General features: G+C 39.0%; 2 protein-coding genes across 2 annotated transcripts in view; one reads left to right on the top strand and one right to left on the bottom strand.

Annotated features, from left to right (window-relative positions):
- LOC128992712 (uncharacterized) overlaps window positions 1-19727 on the bottom strand; it is a 52968-nt gene that overhangs the window by 13393 nt on the left and 19848 nt on the right. The window lies entirely within an intron of this gene.
- Window positions 12126-12848, top strand: LOC128983598 (uncharacterized). Its single transcript, XM_054402943.1, has one exon. It carries the CDS (start codon window positions 12126-12128, stop codon window positions 12846-12848), a length of 723 nt encoding a protein of 240 aa, XP_054258918.1.

Below are 19727 nucleotides of genomic sequence, written 5' to 3'. Positions count from 1 at the left end.
GCCAAAGTATAAACCGTACGACAAAGTATAAATATGCAGCAATTAGCAGCTTTCTGTACTATAAAACAGTACAAGGAAGCCAACTTTGTCGGGTGACTGTAGGAAAACCCTATTTTGTGTGATTTTTCAAGTTTTTTCTCCACGTTTACTACATACGTCATTTATCAAATACTAATCATCTGTTAACTTGTTCAGTGCTGACTACATCAATTGATGTAGTCACGCCACGAGCAGCCTACATCAATTGATGTAGTTGCGCACCCCCCCACTACATTAGTTCAGTATGAGCTCAGCCATTGCCGGGGAACGTTAAAATCGTTACTAGCGTCTAGCTTAGAATGTGAGCTTTATTTTGGTATAGGTTGGTACTAAAATTTCCCTTAAAATTCCGTCTGACAATGCTTTTGTCCCGGTTTCGGCGATTTTCTCTCTTCAAGCCATATTACAAAGCCACTGACTAGTGATCCAGGCAGTGCTGCTACCTTTGGGTGTTTTAGGGAACTACGTCAAATCTCTGGCTAACGTAGTACAATCGCCGCTGCTCTTTTGTTATTTGTCAGATTGAAATATTTTAATGCAAATTGCATTCGCTGTTAGGGTACCACGCCGGGGCTTTGCCCGGGCCTCGCCGCCATTGGCGAGCGCCTGTTGGAATTCCTGCCACACTGAACGTGTTAAGAGAATATGTCATATACGAAATTACGAACAGCTGTTTGGATAAAAGATTCCTTTTTCTAGCTGTCACTGATGTTTACATAAATTTTGTTTATGGATACTGTGTAGGCCCTAACCATTACCGATCTAAGTTTGTAAGCAAATCAAAAACCAAGTGAGATTAATAAAAGTTTTTTGTGAAAGCCGCAAACAATGTTTTTTGCTTAATCTACTTTAACCAAAATAATTCTTTCGGATTTAATTTGATTTTATATACAGTAAATATTGATTTTGATAGTTAATAAATCTAAAAATGATACTACGTGTGCACCAAAGTGTGTATTCCATGAAGAAAGGCTGCTTCTTTTAGCACTTTTTTAACTGTCACTAACAACTGTAACTAAGGACTGTCATTGAGATTTACTGATGTTCATGATAAACAAAGGAAAAACTGGGAACAGATCTTTCAAGAGCAAAAGGGAGGAGAAAATTAAATAGCTACAGTTTGATCCTGGGAATCAGTATTTACTTGCCAGACGATGAGCCTGATAGTGTTAAATCCCGATGATGACCATGGTGTGACTAAAAGAGCCCCATTACCCCACACTTGATACATGTTCCTTTCATCAAGCCTGAAGACGTATCAAAATTCCTGATTAGCATAACAAATGACGTTATCCTTGAGTTTGAGTATATGAAGTGGTAGACCGCTAACAGAAAGGCTGTTACAAAATTCAGTAGGATAACTGCTTTGCTCAGCGTCGTTTTCCGTAAATCTCATATTATATCTTTGTGTGAGTTTTGCTTGATTTCATGCAATGCTCTGAAAGACTTGTTGGAATTTTTAATCTTGTTCCTCATTATTCTTGGTCTTAAGTGTATAACACATGTCATGTATTATACTGTATGCCATGTGTTTGCTATGTTTATTTTTTCGTTGTAAATAAACTTCACTTCCACTATGGACTTTAGAAACCATTCTGTGTTGTCATCTTATTCCTAACTAGCTGGCATGACAGACGTCGTCCTGTCCTAATGTGGTTTTATGTCAAATGCTCGTTCATTTTCAAGATGAGCTCGTTCGCATGGCTCAATCACGTCGTGGTTGAATTTTATTGTAAAATGTTCTCTGTGGCCTATTTTGAACTGTTTAATTTTTTAGGGAAGTGTTTAAGAAATAGTATAGTAAATTTCATTGAATGGACACTTACTATGATGGGAGACAAAGATGTATACTCCTCATCAGCCCCTGGAATTTTTTAGTTGAAAGGGTCATCCAACTATGCAAGTTGGAAATTTGATATGAAGATTGCTCTAAAGTATGGGGGATTGTGGAATTGCATTGAACCACGAAGGAGTACTACAGAGACGATACCGCTCACAGTTGTGGATCCAAAGATGAGAGGGTACTCGCCAAGATTGCCATGCACCTCGAGGCAGCTCCAAAACTAAATGTCAGGACGGCCACATCAGCGAAGGAAGCATGGGACATTTTAGCAAAGCAGTATGAAGTCAATAGCACAAACAGGAGAATATTTCTGCCGGACCAGCTTTTAGATTTAAAGTTGGAAGTATGCAACAGCATGAGTAAGTATATTTATAAATTTCTTGACCTCAATGCTCAACTTGCTGACATATAGAAACCTGTGGACGATGAAATGAAGGCGTGTCTACTTCTAAGAGGTTTGCCTGAGTCTTACCTCGATTATGGCAGTCGAGAGTACAGATAAAGTAGAATGTAGTAAAGTACTAGATAAATTAAATAGCATGGCTGAAAAGGATACCACTGAGTCCTCTGTAGCATTTTCAACTTTTAAAAGCACTACTGGGAAGCCTTTTCTATCAAAATCAAATAACAATCAAGCTAATTCTAATAATAGCTCAAAGACGAGGAAGCCTTTTATTCCTACTTGTTAAAAATTTAGAAAGGCCAGATGATAAGGGATTGTCTTGAAAATAATCAAGCTAATATTAGTAATTAGCTCAAAGATAGGGTCAATTTCCAAAATTGGCAAGTCAGATGGTAAAAACGAAAATATAAATATAAGTTGGATAACTGCCCTGGATGTTAATGTAGAACCTGAAAGTTGGTAAAAGTAAAGCAAGTTTTCAAACGTTTAACTCGAATGAAGGAGTTAAAGAGGTCACTTTCGCTAATGGCTAAAGTGGAAATCGCTTAAAGGCTAGAAGCATGCTAAGTGACTCAAATTTTAGCAAGTGTTACTAGCAGTATGCTGTGGAGGTAGCTATTTATCTTAAGAATCAAAGTCATAAAAAAGCTGTTTTCGGAGCCCAACACTAACAACATATCCATAAATAAAAACTACCTGACCCTTTTCGTACCATAATGTCTTATTTTACTGGACTAATTAAAGGTTTAGTTAATGTATTTATATGAATTTAAAGTTATTCTACTGCAGTAGCCCCCTCTTAACCGACCCTAATGGGACCGGACCTAGGTCGGATAACTCAAAAGGTCGGTTAAAACGGGCAATTCCTAAAAACATAACATAATTATTTGCTGTTCATTTGGAATTGTATAATCAATATTTTGAAGTCGTACTTGCACTATTTGTAAAATAAACTACATTTATCTCATTTTTTGTATTGATAGAAAAGTCACAAAAAAACACAAAACACGGTTACGTCAAATACTTTCAATGGAATAAATTATAGATGTAGGCAAGGGTCAATAAAACTTCTTATTTTAATAACTTAGTAATGTAATATTGATTTACTAGGTGAAACCCGTCGAAATCGACGGTTACTTTCAAGGCGTACGCTAATTCATATAACTGCGATAAATTGAGTAAAATTATAGGCCTACATATTTTAATCAATTAGCATTGTATACATCAAATAAACCTCTCTGAAAAGTCTGCAGTATATTGTAGAAGCTACAATATACTGTTATTAAGCAGTTTTCCAGCTTAAGACTTTCTAAATCATGCACATGTTTCTACATAAATATTGTAAAATGTTTTATCTAGTTGCTGTAAACTACTATTAATTTTATAAAATATGGACACGGCTCAAATGGGTGTCAACACCGTGTATTATTTTGTACTGTATTGTATTACACAATCAAAGATTTTTTTCAATGATTGAAAACATGTACTCCATGATAATAATCTCATGAACCTATGATGATCCGTCTAGAATAATATGATAAAATATAGATATATAAAGTGGTGAAAAAGGCAGACTCCTATCCTTAAACAGAAATAAGATAGTTCAATAAGAAATAATTGTAAGAGTTACTGTGATAAAAGGATTTCCCACTGATTTCGTAATGGAAAGTTTTGCAAACATGACATGATACAGAAGAAAATCAATTTTAAAACCAGAAAATAACATTGCAAATACTTCTTTTGGACAATTCAGTAACTCCCAATAAATGTGTGTTGTTTAAAATACAATTAAAAAATTAACAGCTGTTTCATTAAAAAGTATTATCTACATAGCCCAAATGTAAACAAATCTGTGGAGGGATCTTAAAAAGCTTCTAGGGCAGAGCCCTAAGCGAATTTACTTAGTTTTTCTTTTGATAAATCATCTAAAGACCAACACCTTTCTTTGGACACCTGTACCAAGTTCCTACGCCCAGCTGTTCTCTCAAATTAGTGGAAAAAAAGTTTCCAATTAAATATTTAGATTCCCCCATGTTAATCTTATGGGAGAAAACCCAACTTTGATGGAAGATCCTGTCCAATCCTGTCCAGTCCTTCACTTTACGATTTTAGAAATCTACCGCACAGATAACAAATTAGATGTGCTCATGCTACAAACAATGAAGACAAACTGGCAATATGGAATATTTTTTTTGGATAGGCCTAAATACCAAATGTTTTATCTTAGTCACATCCTGTGGAGATAAGCGTATGGTTCCCATTACCGAGCGTGGGAGCGGAAATGCCGAGATTCATAAAAAAAGCGGCGGTTAAACCAAACTGCTGTCAAAACAAGGTCGGTTAAAACAAACTGTAATATTTTACGATCAAGGGCGGATAATCCTATTATCGGTTAATGCAATTAAGAGGGGGTCAACTGTATATTATTAAATAATATAGTAGAATAAATGTTATATAAATTTTATACATGTATTTTTGTTATTGAGCGGAGCGAAGCGAAGCTCTTTGGGATCAACTTTAATGCAATCTTTATAACACTTGATCTCAATAACAGCTGAAAATATTTTAGCCAAACTTACCAAGGCTGTTTTGCTAAATGTGAGGATGTGAGGTTTAGCCGTAACCAATATCAATTTTTGATGATGCCTATATAATTTTAAGTAGGCCTAACTCAAAGTTTTTAAATTTTAACATTAGTCTTATGGGTTGCCATGATGGTTACAAAATAACGACCTAAATGTCAACAAAGCAAAGAATCATAGCATATGTTCAAATCAAGCCATGACCTAAACACAGTAGCCTACAAAGGGAAAAAAATCGGAGAGACAGTCAGTTACATAATAATACAGTTTTAGAGAGAAAGTCAGTTTACATTTAAGTCGCAATATGGAAACGACCACTGATCGAATAGGTACAATCATGGATAAAACATACTTTCTTAGGTACAGTATTTAACAGATTTGATTTACGTAGCTAAATAAGGTTATAACGAAAAACATTTTATCTTAAACAAACCGTAGGTGAATACATTCATTGATCCATCTTATAAATGGCAAACTTAAACAGGTCCGCGACGGTGAAGTAAGTAGTAAAGGCGAGAAGTGTGGAATATGGGAAACGTTTGTGGCAGTTAGATAATTGTATCTAAAATACTACCCTCAGGGGTAGTTGTCTGTCAACTACACGGGAGGCCTCTGGTAGGCTGGCAACCCCGAGGTACCCTAGCCAACCCCCAGATCTCTCCTCTTCTTCGTTCTGGGTTCTATGTATTTATTTATTTATTTACTACATGTCATTACATCATTTTTTGACAGGTCATAAAGTCATACACAGGATATACTAAAACTAAGAAATAACAAAAATGTCTTACTAAATTATTAATCTAACTTAACGTCCCTATTTAAATAACATTCTATAGAAAAAAAATTGTTTGTTTTTAACCAGGTCTTCAGGGTGGATCTGAACTGTGTTTTACTATCAATATTTTTTATGCGGAGTGGTAACTTATTGTAAACTTGTGGGCCTATATATTGGGGAGATAAATGAAATTTCTCTAATCTATGGGTTTCAGGCTTAATATAACTCTTAAATCTAGTGTGGTGGGAATGAATGGGTTGGTTCATGAATGAGGAGAGATTGTCTTACACCCAATTTGAAATTTCTAAAATATAGTGATCATAAAATGTTAAAACCGAAAATGTTTGAAAAAGACTTTTTCAAGGAGTTCTACGAGGAACTCGCCCAATAATTCTAATTGCTTTTTGTTGAAGTTTGAATATTTTGTTGGAGTGGCATGAGTTTCCCCAAACCAGAATACCATATATCATTATTGAAGAAAAATAAGCATGATAAACTATAAGCTGAGTCTTATAGCGGAAAATACAGCGGTTTAATCGTTTAATCAAATTAACAACTTGTGATTTCCAGTTAAGATTTTCATTGACAGTTATACCTAAAAAATTCACATTTTGCTGCAGTGGCATTTTAGATTTTGATGTTGTAATTTTACCTGTTTTATATTGATTATTATTAGAACTAAACTCTATAAGCTGAGTTTTATTATCATTCATAACCAACCCATTCACCTGGAACCAGTCTCTGAGCGCTTGCACCTCCCTGTCGAGTGTGTGTTGATACTGGGTGCCGTACATAGCACCATTGTATCGTCTGCATACTGAAAGAGTTCCATATTGGAGACTTGAGGTAGGTCATTAACATATATTATGAACATACTAGGGCCCAGTATCGACCCCTGAGGCACACCACATGGTACTTTCCCCCAAGTTGAATAAACAGTTTCATTATTTTTTGTTAATTTAGTTCTCTGAAACCGATTAGAAAGATAAGAAGAAAATAAATTAATTTCTTTGCCTTTAATACAAATTTTTTTAAATTTACCAATGAGGATGTCGTGATCAACGCAATCAAACGCCCGGGACAGGTCACAGAGAACACCAGCTGCTCTCTGAGATCCATCCAGAGCCCGTGTGATGCAGTTAACCATTCTTGCCATTGATGTTTGACAACTGTGCCCTTTTCGGAAACCAAATTGAGTATTGTTTAAGATGTTGTTACTTTCTAAAAAAGATCTTAATTGAATATCAATAGATTTTTCAAATATTTTGGAAAAACATGGAAGTAATGCGATAGGACGATAATTGTCTAGGTTGTTTTTGTCGTTTTTCTTAAATAATAGTCTAATTTCAGAATATTTTAATTTATCAGGAAAAATTCCCTGCTCCAGAGACTGGTTTATGAGCTTGCACAAAGGTTCTTGGATAAAGTCTATAACATGTTTAATAACAAATAACGGAATTTCATCCCACCCTGAAGCCTTGGATGGTTTCAAAGAAAACACTATCTTTCTTATATCAGATATGCTTAATTTATTAAATGTAAACATATTATTTTGCTCACTGACCATGAAACTCATTGCCTTTTTTCCGTCTGGATTAGATTGAACCTTATTTTTTACATTCAGAAAATTCTCATTAAAACTATTAGCCAATTCTTTTTTTATTTTGTAACTATTCTGTTGGGATGTATTCTCAATTTGATATGGAATTTCATTGTCCTTTTTATTTACGCCCATCTCCTTGTTTAGTACAGCCCAAGTGGCTTTAGTTATATTCAATGATTTTTTAATATAATTTTCATTTGACAGTTTTTTAGAAAGGGTAGTGACTTTTTTGAAAATTTTTTTATATGTCTTAAAATAGTTGATAAAGTCTTGGTTTTTGTTCCACTTTGATTCTTCGTGCAACAAACGTTTATTCCCTGCCGAAATTTTTATTCCATTTGTAACCCAATTTTTGTGTTCACTTTTTTGATTTGTGGATTTAAATAGTTTTAAAGGGAATGCATTATTGAAATTCAACAAAACATTTGAAAGAAAACTATTGTAGTTAATGTTAAAGTCAAGAGAGGGGTCAAATTGCCATAATGATGATTGTAAATTGTTTCTGAAATTTTCCATGTTATCACATGAAAAAAATCTTCTGAAAATAGATTTAGACTTAGTTAAATTTTTTGTGTTGATTTCACCCAGGCATAATAATAGAGCTTCATGGTCCGAGTCACCTGCATTTATTACAATTTTATGAGCCTGGCTGGTTAAAGATCTATTATTTGAGAAAACATTGTCAATACATGATTTAGACAATGGAGTAATTCTTGTGGGATCCACAAAATGATGTTTTAAACCATGCTGTTCACAAATGTACTGTGAACGTACTGTATGTATGGCCAGCTAACTTCCTCTTTTTGCTGGCCCTTCTTTCTTCTTCGCTTTCCTATTGAAGAATCTTCTTCCCTTCTCCTTTTCCTTTCGCTTTTGCTTTCTGTTTCAGCCAACCTCAGTGGTGTCATGCGACCCGTGCCGAAGAGGTGAATGCCACCGGGCTCCCCAGCGGTGGTGCGTACGGAGCCTCCAGGACACCGGGCGACCTTCTGGAGTAATCAGCCTTACCTGGACATGCGGGGCTCTGTCTGGGCTCGACCTTCAATTTCCCTTTCTTCTCGTGGGAACACCATGGATATGAATAAAAAATCTGAACCAGAACCAAACCTCGGAGCAACTCTAGAAGTTGCACCGCCCACACCTAAGGGGTCAGCTCATTCAGAGCAAGACCCCGCTCTTGAAATGAGTGCACCAAGAGCACAGGAGGCTCTAACGCTCTCAAAACCAGGAACTTCCGCTATGGACGAATCCCCGCTCACACCAGCCACACTGGAAAGAGAAGAGGAGCTTTTAAGCAGTCCTAAAACACCAAATTCCTCTGAGACACTTGATGACGCCACTGAGCGACTTAGTCGTCTTAAGATGAAGAAACCTAACCTCTCCACGGCACAAAGAAGGGAGGCCTTAAAGGCAAAACTTCTAGAAAGAGGGGAAAAATTCAACCCTGACAAATGGCGCAGGGGAAAAAAGAAAAAACCCAAAAGACCACAGGAGGTAAGGACACCAGGCCCAACTGCGGGTCCAAATGTCGAGACGAGGGTGACCAAGCGCCCTAGAGGTGCAACGGTCACTCCACCCTCGGCAGAAGGACCTACAAAGAAGGCCAGGTGTTCTACCCAGAGGTCTGAAGGGGTGAAGGACGCAGGGGAGCCTGCAACGCCCAATGAAACATCCTACAGGGACATCACCGCTACCAAAATTGCCATTGTCCCTGAAAACTATCCTGAGGCTAAGTTAAATGACGAGCAAGGAGAAAAAATTGAGGAAGCAATCCTGGAAAGACTCCAGCCCTTAGAGGATGGTTCAAGTCCAGCGTTTGCTGGAATCTATATGGAAAAAGGTGCCCTCATCATTGCCTGCCTCAGCGACGCCACCAAGCGATGGCTGGAGGGATTGTTCCCGGCTCTCAAGCCTTTAGAGGAGCAACTCACCCTCAAAGCAGGGCTGAGAAAGGACATCCTGAAATCCACGAGAGTATTCTTCAGAGCACATCCAAAGTTGCTGAAGAAAACTCCAGAAAAAATCATAGAAATGTTTACTATGCAAAATCCCACTCTCAATGTCAAGGAGTGGAAGATACTGCCGGCCAAACCAGATCCGAAAGGGTACGGATTCGTCTGTTTCCTGGATGAGGTCTGTTTCAAGGCTGTGCAGTCCACCAACTTCAGAGCCAATCTAGGTTTCTGGCAGGTCTCACTTGTCACAACTCCGGTTAAGGACAATGCTCAGGGTCCTCCAGATCAACCTACAGCATAACAAGGCTGCCTCTGCCGCCTTCTGCCAGTTCTTCCTCAAAGAAGGATTTGACCTGGCACTCATTCAAGAACCATGGCTGCACCAAGGAAGAGTTGCAGGCCTTGGAGAATCAAAGGGTGAGTTAGTTTACTGCACTTCTCTAAGGAATGTCAGAACATGTATTCTCGTGAGGAAAGGCTTGAACTTTCTAACCTTAAACGAATTTTGCTCCAGAGATCTCACTGCGGTGTCAATGACCTGGAGAAATGGTGGCAGGGAATGGAGCACAACAGTAGGCTCGGTTTACCTGCCATACGACTCTAGGGAACCACCTCCATCGAGAGAGCTTGAGCTCTTGGTGGAAGCAACCAGCGCTGGTGGTCAACAACTACTCCTAGGTTGTGACGCCAACGCACACCACGCCAACGGATGGGGAAGCTCGGACATCAATCCAAGAGGTGAGTCTCTCCTTCAATATCTAATTTCAAACAATCTGTATATCTGGAAAGGGGGGCAACCAACCGACATTTCCGTCACCCCCTCCTTCCGTAATCCCAGGAGAACAGACTGGTCACAGTATAACTCTGACCTACAGTTCCAGTTGGGATCCGTGAGTAGGAGGGTCAGCTGCTTTGCAGACATTGACCAAATTGCGACCGACTTACAGGACGCAATGATCACTTGCTTCCATGACAACTGCCCTCTGGGACAGAGAAAACGCAGTACCAGCACTAGATGGTGGACTGCGGATTTGACTCGCATGAGGGCGGGTGTCAGGAAACTATTCAACCAATGCAAACGGAGCCGTATGTGGGAGCCATATAGAAGGGCACTTACAGAATACAGCCTTGCAATAAAAAAAGCTAAACAAAATTCATGGAGACAGTTTACACAGGAGGTAAACAGTCTCAGTGCTGCGGCCCGCCTTCAGCAGGTTCTAGCGTCCAAACCTATTGGACTCTTGGGATCTCTTAAGGTACCAGGAGGGCAATATACCACTGGGGTTGGAGGAAGTCTCAAACTTCTCCTTGAGACTCACTTCCCTGGTTGCATTTTTGAGAGTGACGACACAGGAGTGTCCGGTTGCACGAATACAAGTTCTTGGCCGAGAACTGATCGTGAAAGCTGGAATACAGCCAGAAGGGTTGTCACTCTCTCTAAAGTTAAATGGGCAATCAATAAGTTTGGTCCATTTAAGTCTCCCAAGGAAGATGGCATCTATCCAGCCATGCTTCAGCAAGGACCGGATGCCCTCAAGCTCCTCCTATGTGAACTCTTCCGAGCGAGCTTGGCCTACGGGTACATCCCTCAGGCCTGGCGTCTCAGCAGGGTGGTCTTCATTCCCAAAAGAGGAAAAGCAGACTACTCTGATGCTAAATCATTCCGTCCTATCAGTCTTTCCTCATTTCTCCTCAAGACCTTGGAAAGGCTGGTGGAGAGGCACATAAGAAAGGGTGTACTTCTCAACACACCTCTTCGTCGCAATCAACACGCCTACCAGCCAGGCAAGTCCTGCGAAACCGCTCTGCACGATTTGGTCAGCAGAATTGAGGACAGCCTGGCTGCTAAGGAAATAGCCCTATGCACCTTCATGGACATTGAAGGAGCTTTTGACAATGTAACATACGGAGCAATGGTGCGGGGAGTTTGTGAGCGTGGACTCGAGCAATCTTGTGTAGATGGACAGAGTCTATGCTTAACTCAAGACGCACCGTAGCCGACTTTCTTGGTGAAAAAATTGTGATCGCACCCACAAAAGGATGTCCACAGGGAGGTGTACTTTCACCCTTACTGTGGAACCTTGTGGTGGACGGTCTTCTACCTGAACTCACCAGCAAGGGCATCTTTGTCCAGGGCTATGCAGATGACGTAGTCCTCATGGTACAAGGAAAATTCACAAACATTGTAGCTGACGTCATGAACGGCAACCTACAATGTGTTAAACAATGGTGTCTCAGAGAGGGACTCAACATTAATCCTTCTAAGACAGTTGTAGTTCCTTTCACCAGGAAAAAGAACCTGGATTCTCTTTCCAGGCTGAAAATTGGCACTACTCAGCTGGGAGTGTCGAGTGCGGTCAAGTATTTAGGACTGACACTTGACTCCAAGCTGACGTGGAACAACCACCTGAATAACGCGCTGCACAAGGCCAAATGGGCGCTCATGACGTCCAGGAGGTTTGCAGGAACCACCTGGGGAATTAAACCCCACATAGCACTCTGGCTATACGAGGCTGTGGTCAGGCCTCAGATTACCTATGGTTCACTAGTCTGGTGGACAAAGGTGAATCAGGTAACTGTCATAGCCAAGCTAGAAAGCATGCAAAGGCTCGGCACGCTACAGGCCACTGGAGCCTTCAGGAGCAGTCCATCAGCTACTCTAGAAGTCGCTCTTGGGCTGCTACCACTGGACATCTTCATCAGATCTGAGGCCCTCAAGGCAGCTACCGTCTGAGGGTTGCAAATCTGTGGAGGGAAGGCCTGTCAGGGGCAGGCCACTGCGCCATTGCTAAGACTTTGGCTGAGTGTCCTGTGCTTGACACGACCTCGGACTTCCTAAGCAAGGAAGCAGTTTTCACCAAACCCTTTAATGTTGAATTCCGCTCCAGAGATGAGTGGAAACATCAGGAAGGGCATCTCCAAGATATGGAGAGCTTCGTCTGGTACACAGATGGCTCCCTAATCGATGGAAAATCTGGTTTTGGGGTTTACTGTCGATCACCCAGAACAGAACTATCAGGAAGTCTGGGACAATACTGTACCATCTTCCAGGCAGAAATCTATGGCATCTTGGCTTGTGCCAACCTAGGACTAGCCAGACGGTACCAAGACAAAAGGATAGTGATTTTATCTGATTGTCAGGCTGCTCTCAAAGCTCTTGACTCAAATGAAGTCACTTCAAAACTGGTCTGGGAGTGTTTCAACACCCTCTGCAGACTTGCATCACAGAACTCTGTAACTCTCGGCTGGGTCCCAGGCCATGTAGGCATTGGCGGCAACGAGAGTGCAGACAAGCTGGCAAAAAAAGGTGCGAGCATGCCACTCTTTGGACCAGAGCCATTTTGTGGCATCAGCAAAGCGGCTGCTAAACATGTAATAAACAAATGGTCCAGGGGACATCATCTTGAGCGTTGGCGTAATTATCCTGGACAATCACTTGGCAAAAAACTGCTCTCAGAACCTAGCACCCTCTTCACTCGCTGGCTGCTAAAGCTGGGGAGAGGGCAGGTCAAGCAGGTACTTGCTCTTATCACTGGACACGGCCATTTCGGGAAACATCTCCACACTCTAGGAATTGTCAATGACAAGCAGGAGTGTCGACTTTGTAACCAGTCCGATGAGACTGCAAAACACATTATTCTGGACTGAGATGGACTACGGGCTAGGAGAAGGGCTCTGTTTGGTCTAAAGCAGCCAGGTGAGGAACCAGACGCTAACATTGGGCAAAAGCTCCTGCACCTAGTTAGGGACACAGGCATAGGCTTACCCAGTTAGTGGCAAGCGGGATGCACAATAAGCTTCGGTTGACGTGCTTGGACCATGAGTCCACCCTCTTACGATTATCAACCAATCTAAAATACTAAAATGCTATGGGAAGGGGAGAAACAAGTCTACGACGCGAATTAAAAAGTTGCGAAGGAAGTAGTAAAAGATGGCAAAGTGGAGTGTGGGAACCGTTTGTGGCAGATACATTAATGTATCTGCAATACTAAAATGTTATGGGAAGGGGGGAAACAGGTCCAAGATGTAAAAGTAGTGAAGGAATTATTAAATGCGAAAGGTCCGGAGGGTGGGAACCATCTGTGGCAGTTGTATTAATGTATCTGCAATCCTAAAATGCTATGGGAAGGGAGGGAAACAGGTCCAAGACGTAGGAAGTGGTGAAGGAAGTAGTAAAGGCGAACAGTATAGGTATGGGAACCGTCTGTGGTATCTGCTATACTAAAATGCTATGGCAAGGGAGGGAAACAGGTCAACAACGTAGGAAGTGGTGAAGGAAGTAGTGAAGGCTAGCAGTGCAGAGTGTGGGAACCGTTTGTGGTAGTTACATAATGTATCTGCAATACCAAAATGCTATGGCAAGGGAGGGAAACAGGTCCACGACTTAGGAAGTGAGGAAGGAAGTAGTAAAGGGTAGCAGTGCAGAGTGTGGGAACGCATTGGGACAGTTAGATTTATGTATCTAAAATATTTAAATGCTATAGGAAGGGAGGGAACCAAGTCCACGACCTAGGAAGTGGTGAAGGAAGTAGTAAGGCTAGCAGTGCAGAGTGTGGGAATGCTTTGGGGCAGTTAGATTAACTTATCTAAAATACTATGGGAAGGAAGGGAAACAGGTCCGAGACGTAGGAAGTGTTGAAGGAAGTAGTAAAGGCGATAAGTGTGGATTGTGGGAAACGTTTGTGGCAATTAGATAATTGTATCTAAAATACTAAAATGCTATAGGAAGGGGGACCAAAAATCCACATGGCGACGTAGGAAGTTGCAAAGGAAGTAGTAAAGGCTGGCAAAGCAGAGTGTGAAACCGTTTGTGGCAGTAAACAAACATTTAGCAGACGTTAGATATATCGGACTGCGGCGGCCAAAGGGTTAAGATATACAAATATAATTTATCAAATCCAGTTTCTAAAAAATATAATAAATAATTTGGAGCATTACAATGCACAAGCAGGAGCATTTAAATCGCCCAAAAGAACCAAATTGCATTTTTGTGATTATTTACAAAAATATTGCAAATTATTAAAATCCTGGTCCCAAAACTATTGAGATTTATATACAAAGTGAAAATTTAGATACTACAGCTTTCTGTGGGTTTGAACTCGCTTTTGCAAAATTAAACTGTTGTTCATTAATAAAATTTAGACTATTACAGAATGGTGAAGTTAATCTTATTAATACAAGTTCCCCTCCACTAAATCTTCCCATATTTGATTTCCTTATTGCTAATTTGAAAAAATAGCTTAAATTTTTTTAACTTAAAATCTATGTCTTTTTGAGAAACAAAAGTCTCTAATAAAAAAACTAGCTAAATCATAATTACTTATTAGGCCTAAATCTAAAAATTAATCATTATTAACATTTTTCTTTAATCCACAGATATTATATACTAGTATTCTAAAATATTGTCTTTCATCTCGCTGCCCTGCGCTATTTTCACGATGTCTGAATTGAGGAATTGCGTGGACCCCTCACACTGCCTCCTGGTCTTGGGATGTAGTCATCTGTGTTGCCTCTGCCTGGTCCTGGCCCTGATGGTGTCTGGGATGCTGTCTGTAACGTCTCCTGAGAAGTTGTTGTTGTCGTCCCGTGAGATGTTACCTTGGTGTAGGTCTGTAGAGTTGACAGGGGTGACTCGTTTCTCTGTTTAGTGCCTTTCTGCGAGAGTTCTATGACGAAGTTGGAGAAATCATGCCTGAATAGTCTTCTTAATTCAAGTGCTCCGTCAAGTGTCCTGCCCTGAGTTTCCCATCCTCCCCCGTGAACCTTGTACCCTTCACTTGGAGATGGTCGTGTACCAGTCGCATCTTCAAACCTCCGACGAGTTGGTCGATTTCCTTCGCTAACCGCTGACAGCCGTGGACGTTTTAGTCTTATCTCTCGTGGGAAATCACAGTGAATAACGTGGCATGTACCCTTCAGGTTTTTTGGAGTATGTATTCCACGTCAGTGTCATCAGGTATATGCGCGATAATTGACTTGCCATCTTGACCTATAAGATGAGCTCTGTTTGTTTGTAAACTGTTCTTTTACACCAACACTACAACTTCTTAAATGAATATTTTGCCTACGAGGCTTCCTTTGATTAATACAATCAGAATCAGTAGTCTAATTTAAACTAGGTATGCGGCCTCAATGGCCTCATGTCTGCCAATTGACCGGAGTGAGCATCGATATAAACAAATAACCTTATTTACAAATACCATTTTTTATAACAAATCTATATATATAATACGCTAAGCCGATTTTTGTGAACAGAACTCCTCCCTCACTTTTGAACAGATTTTGACGATTAAAGTGTCAAAAGAATGGGGCCCTAATCTGTAGTTTTGCAAAGTGTTTTTATTTTCATTTTTTTTTTCTTTATTAGTTCGGGCTGCATTGTCCATCAAAGTTGGATTTTCTCCAATAAGATTAACATGGGGGGAATCTAACTATTCAATTGGAAACTTTGTCTCCACTAATTTAAGAGAACGACTGGGCGTAGAAACTTGGTAGAGGTGTCCAAAGAAAGCTCTTGGTCTGTAGATGAGTTATCAAAAGAAAAACTAAGTAAATTCCCTTAGGGCTCTGCCCTAGAAGCCTTTAAAAGATCCCTCCACAGATTTCTTTACATTTTGGCCATGTGGATAATACTCTTAATGAAACAGCTGTTAATTTTTAAATTGTATTTTAAACAACACACATTTATTGAGAGTTACTGAATTGTCCAAAAGAAGTATTTGCAATGTTATTTTCTTAACTCTTAGAGAGCCTTTGAATGTTATTAGACTCACGAAAAGCAGCTACTGTCATGACAGAAAGGTCATATTCTTTTTAAACTAGACCACATTATCCTTTATAAGATACGTTGATTAACAATGAATGTAAACGTCAATATTTACGGAACAGCCAATTTACAGTATGTTTTTCTCTTTGGAATTGCCACATTGCTATTTCATTTGCATTATTTGTTCTGTTGCCAATTAAGCCACACGACCATATAAACGAGGAGGCCCCTAACCGTCGATTTCGACGGGTTTCACCTAGTATTATAGATTACAACATAAAAACGTGAGTAAATGTTACTGACCAATAAACCTCTCATTATTTTAACCCATCGTTATATGCAATTTTCTGAAGTCTTGCCATCTCTTTTTTCTTTACTTTCCATTTGCTTCTCTTATTTATGCTTTTGACTCTCTCTATAGAAAATGGCTCAATAAGCAAGCCCTCAATTGTTCTAAGTTTTAACTCTTGACAATGCCTTGTAAGTAAAAATAAAATTCTGACTTTCGTAAGTCTACCACAGCCCTTATCTAAAGTACATTCTTGACTGCAATGTACTGAAATCGATAGACAAGATTTATTGCATAACTTCATATTGTGTTGTTTATTCCGAATCACGTTGACAATAATATTGTAAAAAGGTTAAAATCGCTTAAAAAGGTTAAAAACATCTTAACCCTTTCAGTGCTATGAAACGATATATCGTTGTTTTAAAAAATCTCTAAGGGATATAGAGAGGAAGGTTATTTTAACAAAAAATAGCAAAACGGCCATTGGTGACCTGCATGTTCATAGGATACACTATCAACCACTTAGCTAAAAGATTCGCCCAATCCGATGATTTCGAGGTGTATGTCTAAACCAAGGATTATGAACACCTCACTATGCCCCAGTGGTTGTAGTATATCGCTACAAACACACAGGTCACCAATTATTTGCCACACAGGACGGGATTCGAACCCGAGCAGACGAATGCCACTGGCCAAGTGACACACGCCCTAGCCTTCTCGGCTATCTGTGCTTGAAGACTGGGGAGTCAAAACCCGGTATTTAAGCTGTCGCCACCGATTGCGAACAGATGGCGCTGCAGATGGTTGTTCAATGCGTTACTAGGTAGCAGCACCGGTTAGTCACGGACTATTTAGATGCAATCTTTTAGTTTAAACACAACAGTGATCATAAATGTGTTCCTGAGACTTTGCTGCAAAACATTAGTTTCCCTAAAATGGCTATATTACGATAACCTTGTCCAACTTAATCAAGGTTAAATTCAATATTACATTGTAAACTATATGTCTTTTGATTTGATGAGATTTTGGTTTCAAATAATGCTATCAGAACATAAAAATTTATAGGAAAACCAGGAAAACTACAACAAAAACTAAGTTTTATTTAATGTTTACTACAAATAGCGGGATTTATATTTCTTATATATTTTCTTGTTGTGTTATTATTCAAAATTAGCCTAATTAATAAAATAGTGACAACATGACAGTTAAAATTCAACAACAGGTAATGGATTTAAAAGGCAAACAAAAAAGTCTTACAAAATATGAATTATTGGCCTAGCACTGAAAGGGTTAAAGCACATCGCAACATGCAACGGATACAGTCCTGTTATGATTGATAATTTAATTAAAAAACACCGCAAGAAATTGAACAATCCTCCCACTCAAATTCCACAAAATAAACGTGAGTTTGTTTCAGCAGAATTTGGCGAACAACTGCCTCTCTAACAATAAAAAATGAAATGAAAAAAAAACATGGAAAAATAGTATCCTTTAAAACCTCCAACAAATTAGATAAGCTTATAAACACTAAAGGATCAGGTGATGATGTTAACAAGAGAACCGGAGTATATAAATTATCCTGTAACGACTGCAGTAAATTTTACATAGGCCAAACAGGGCGGTCCTTCGAGAAAAGATTCAAAGAACACATTCCAAAAGCCTCCAAGGTGCAAAAATCTAATTATGCCGAACATCTGGTATTAAACAACCACAACTATACTAATTTGGAAACAAACTTAAAACCATTGCACATTTGCAACAAAGGCAGGATCATGACAGCTCTGGAACAGTTTGAAATTTATAAAGCCGCAAAAAACAATCCCCAGGACATATTAAATGACAAAAGCACTCTGCAAACTAATATTCTATTTGAATCACTCATAAAGTTGGACAAGGACCGTGATAAAGGCGGCCAGGGGACAAAGTTCAGCTCCAGAACCAGTCGAGACTCGGCACCAGTCATGTGCACACCAGTGTCTGTAGGCCTACAGTTTTTGTCCCTGTTTTAGCGAATTTCCCATGTAGGGAATAAGCTATTACCGTAGTACTCACGGTAAGACCTGGACCCGGGTCCGATTTTTTCGTTTTGAGGTCCCTAGAGGTCAAAAACACCATCCGTCCAAATTCATATATATATATATATATATGTTTATATATATATATATATATATATATATATATATATATATATATGTGTCCGTTAGCGCGATAACTCAAGCAAAAATGATCCGATTTTGATGAAATTTGGCACAAACGTGTAAACCTACGTTTATTCGAACGAGTTCGCGAACCAGCATGATCGGACCATGGGAACGGGGGTTTATGGGGGCTTTTATGGGGTAAAAATGGGTTTTTCCCATTTTTGACCCAAAAAACATAAAATTTTGCAATTTCTTTCGAAACTATTTTGTAGAGCTTAAAAAAACAAATAATTTAGTATATTGAAGCGTTATAATGCGCCTAATGGTTCCGGAAAAAATTCAAAAAAATTGTAAATTTAAAATTCCCATGTTATTCTTATGGAGAGTAAGTAAACTGTTGTAGTTTGCTTGTTTATAAACATATTTTGCCCAAATTTGGAAAATGTTTTTATTTCTTACTAACTAGGTATTAACATTTTACATAAAAAAACACTTTTACCCTCCCTGTTGCAGCAAACCTAAGAATGTTTTAAACTGATTCTATTTAAATAGGGAATAAATGTGATATTTTTAAGGAGACATTTTAGTGTAAATCCATTCAGGGAAATGGAAATTCGCTTAGTCTGCAGGTTTGCTGCGGCGGGGGTATTTTAAATGTTTAAATGTTTTGTGTATTTTTGTAAACTTTGACGCGACCAATTCAAGAATGGTTTAAGTTCTTCAAGTTTGTGACCTGATGATGATGTGAATACATTGAAACGCGCGTAGTCCAGTACAGGAACAGAGGAATCACGAGGCAGTTACAGGTATTTTAACCTTTTTACAATATTATTGGATACATTGCCTTTGAGATCATTTTACACCATAATGGGGGATAGGCAACAAACAGCCAGTTGTAAAATGTGGGTCCAATTTATTTTTCAAAAATTCAAAAAATAAGTGTGTGAATCAAATTGTACTAGAATGCAAATTTGGAAATCTTCTATGTAATTTTCTGTTTCGGTAAATTTCTATATGAAGCTACCAGTCCTATGCTACCATTACATATGCCTGTAGTAGTCCAAAGATTACTTTGAAGTATCACATGATACTTTTGAAATGAAAATGTGTTTGTTAAGGCCTTGGCATATAAATTACCTAGCATGAATAAATCAAATACATTCATAATAAACTACAACAAAAGTATCAACCTATTTCCACCGTTTTATTTATTTACCAAAAATCGCAGTATCACTGAAACATTAAAAATATAAAAAATATGCATTTGATTATTTTTTATGATGATTTATAGTATTTTATAGCTAAAAATAATAACCGGAACGACTTCACCG

The sequence above is a fragment of the Macrosteles quadrilineatus genome, unplaced genomic scaffold (genome assembly GCF_028750875.1).
Source record: "Macrosteles quadrilineatus isolate MER2022 unplaced genomic scaffold, UCM_ALF_1.0 Scaffold_1__1_contigs__length_201487025, whole genome shotgun sequence".
Classification (NCBI taxonomy): domain Eukaryota; kingdom Metazoa; phylum Arthropoda; class Insecta; order Hemiptera; family Cicadellidae; genus Macrosteles; species Macrosteles quadrilineatus.
This window is presented reverse-complemented; position numbering and strand designations above follow the sequence as displayed.

What these genes read in the sequence shown, in the direction of transcription:
- LOC128983598 (XM_054402943.1), top strand. Translation starts at nt 12,126, where the DNA reads ATGGAGAGCTTCGTCTGGTACACAGATGGCTCCCTAATCGATGGAAAA.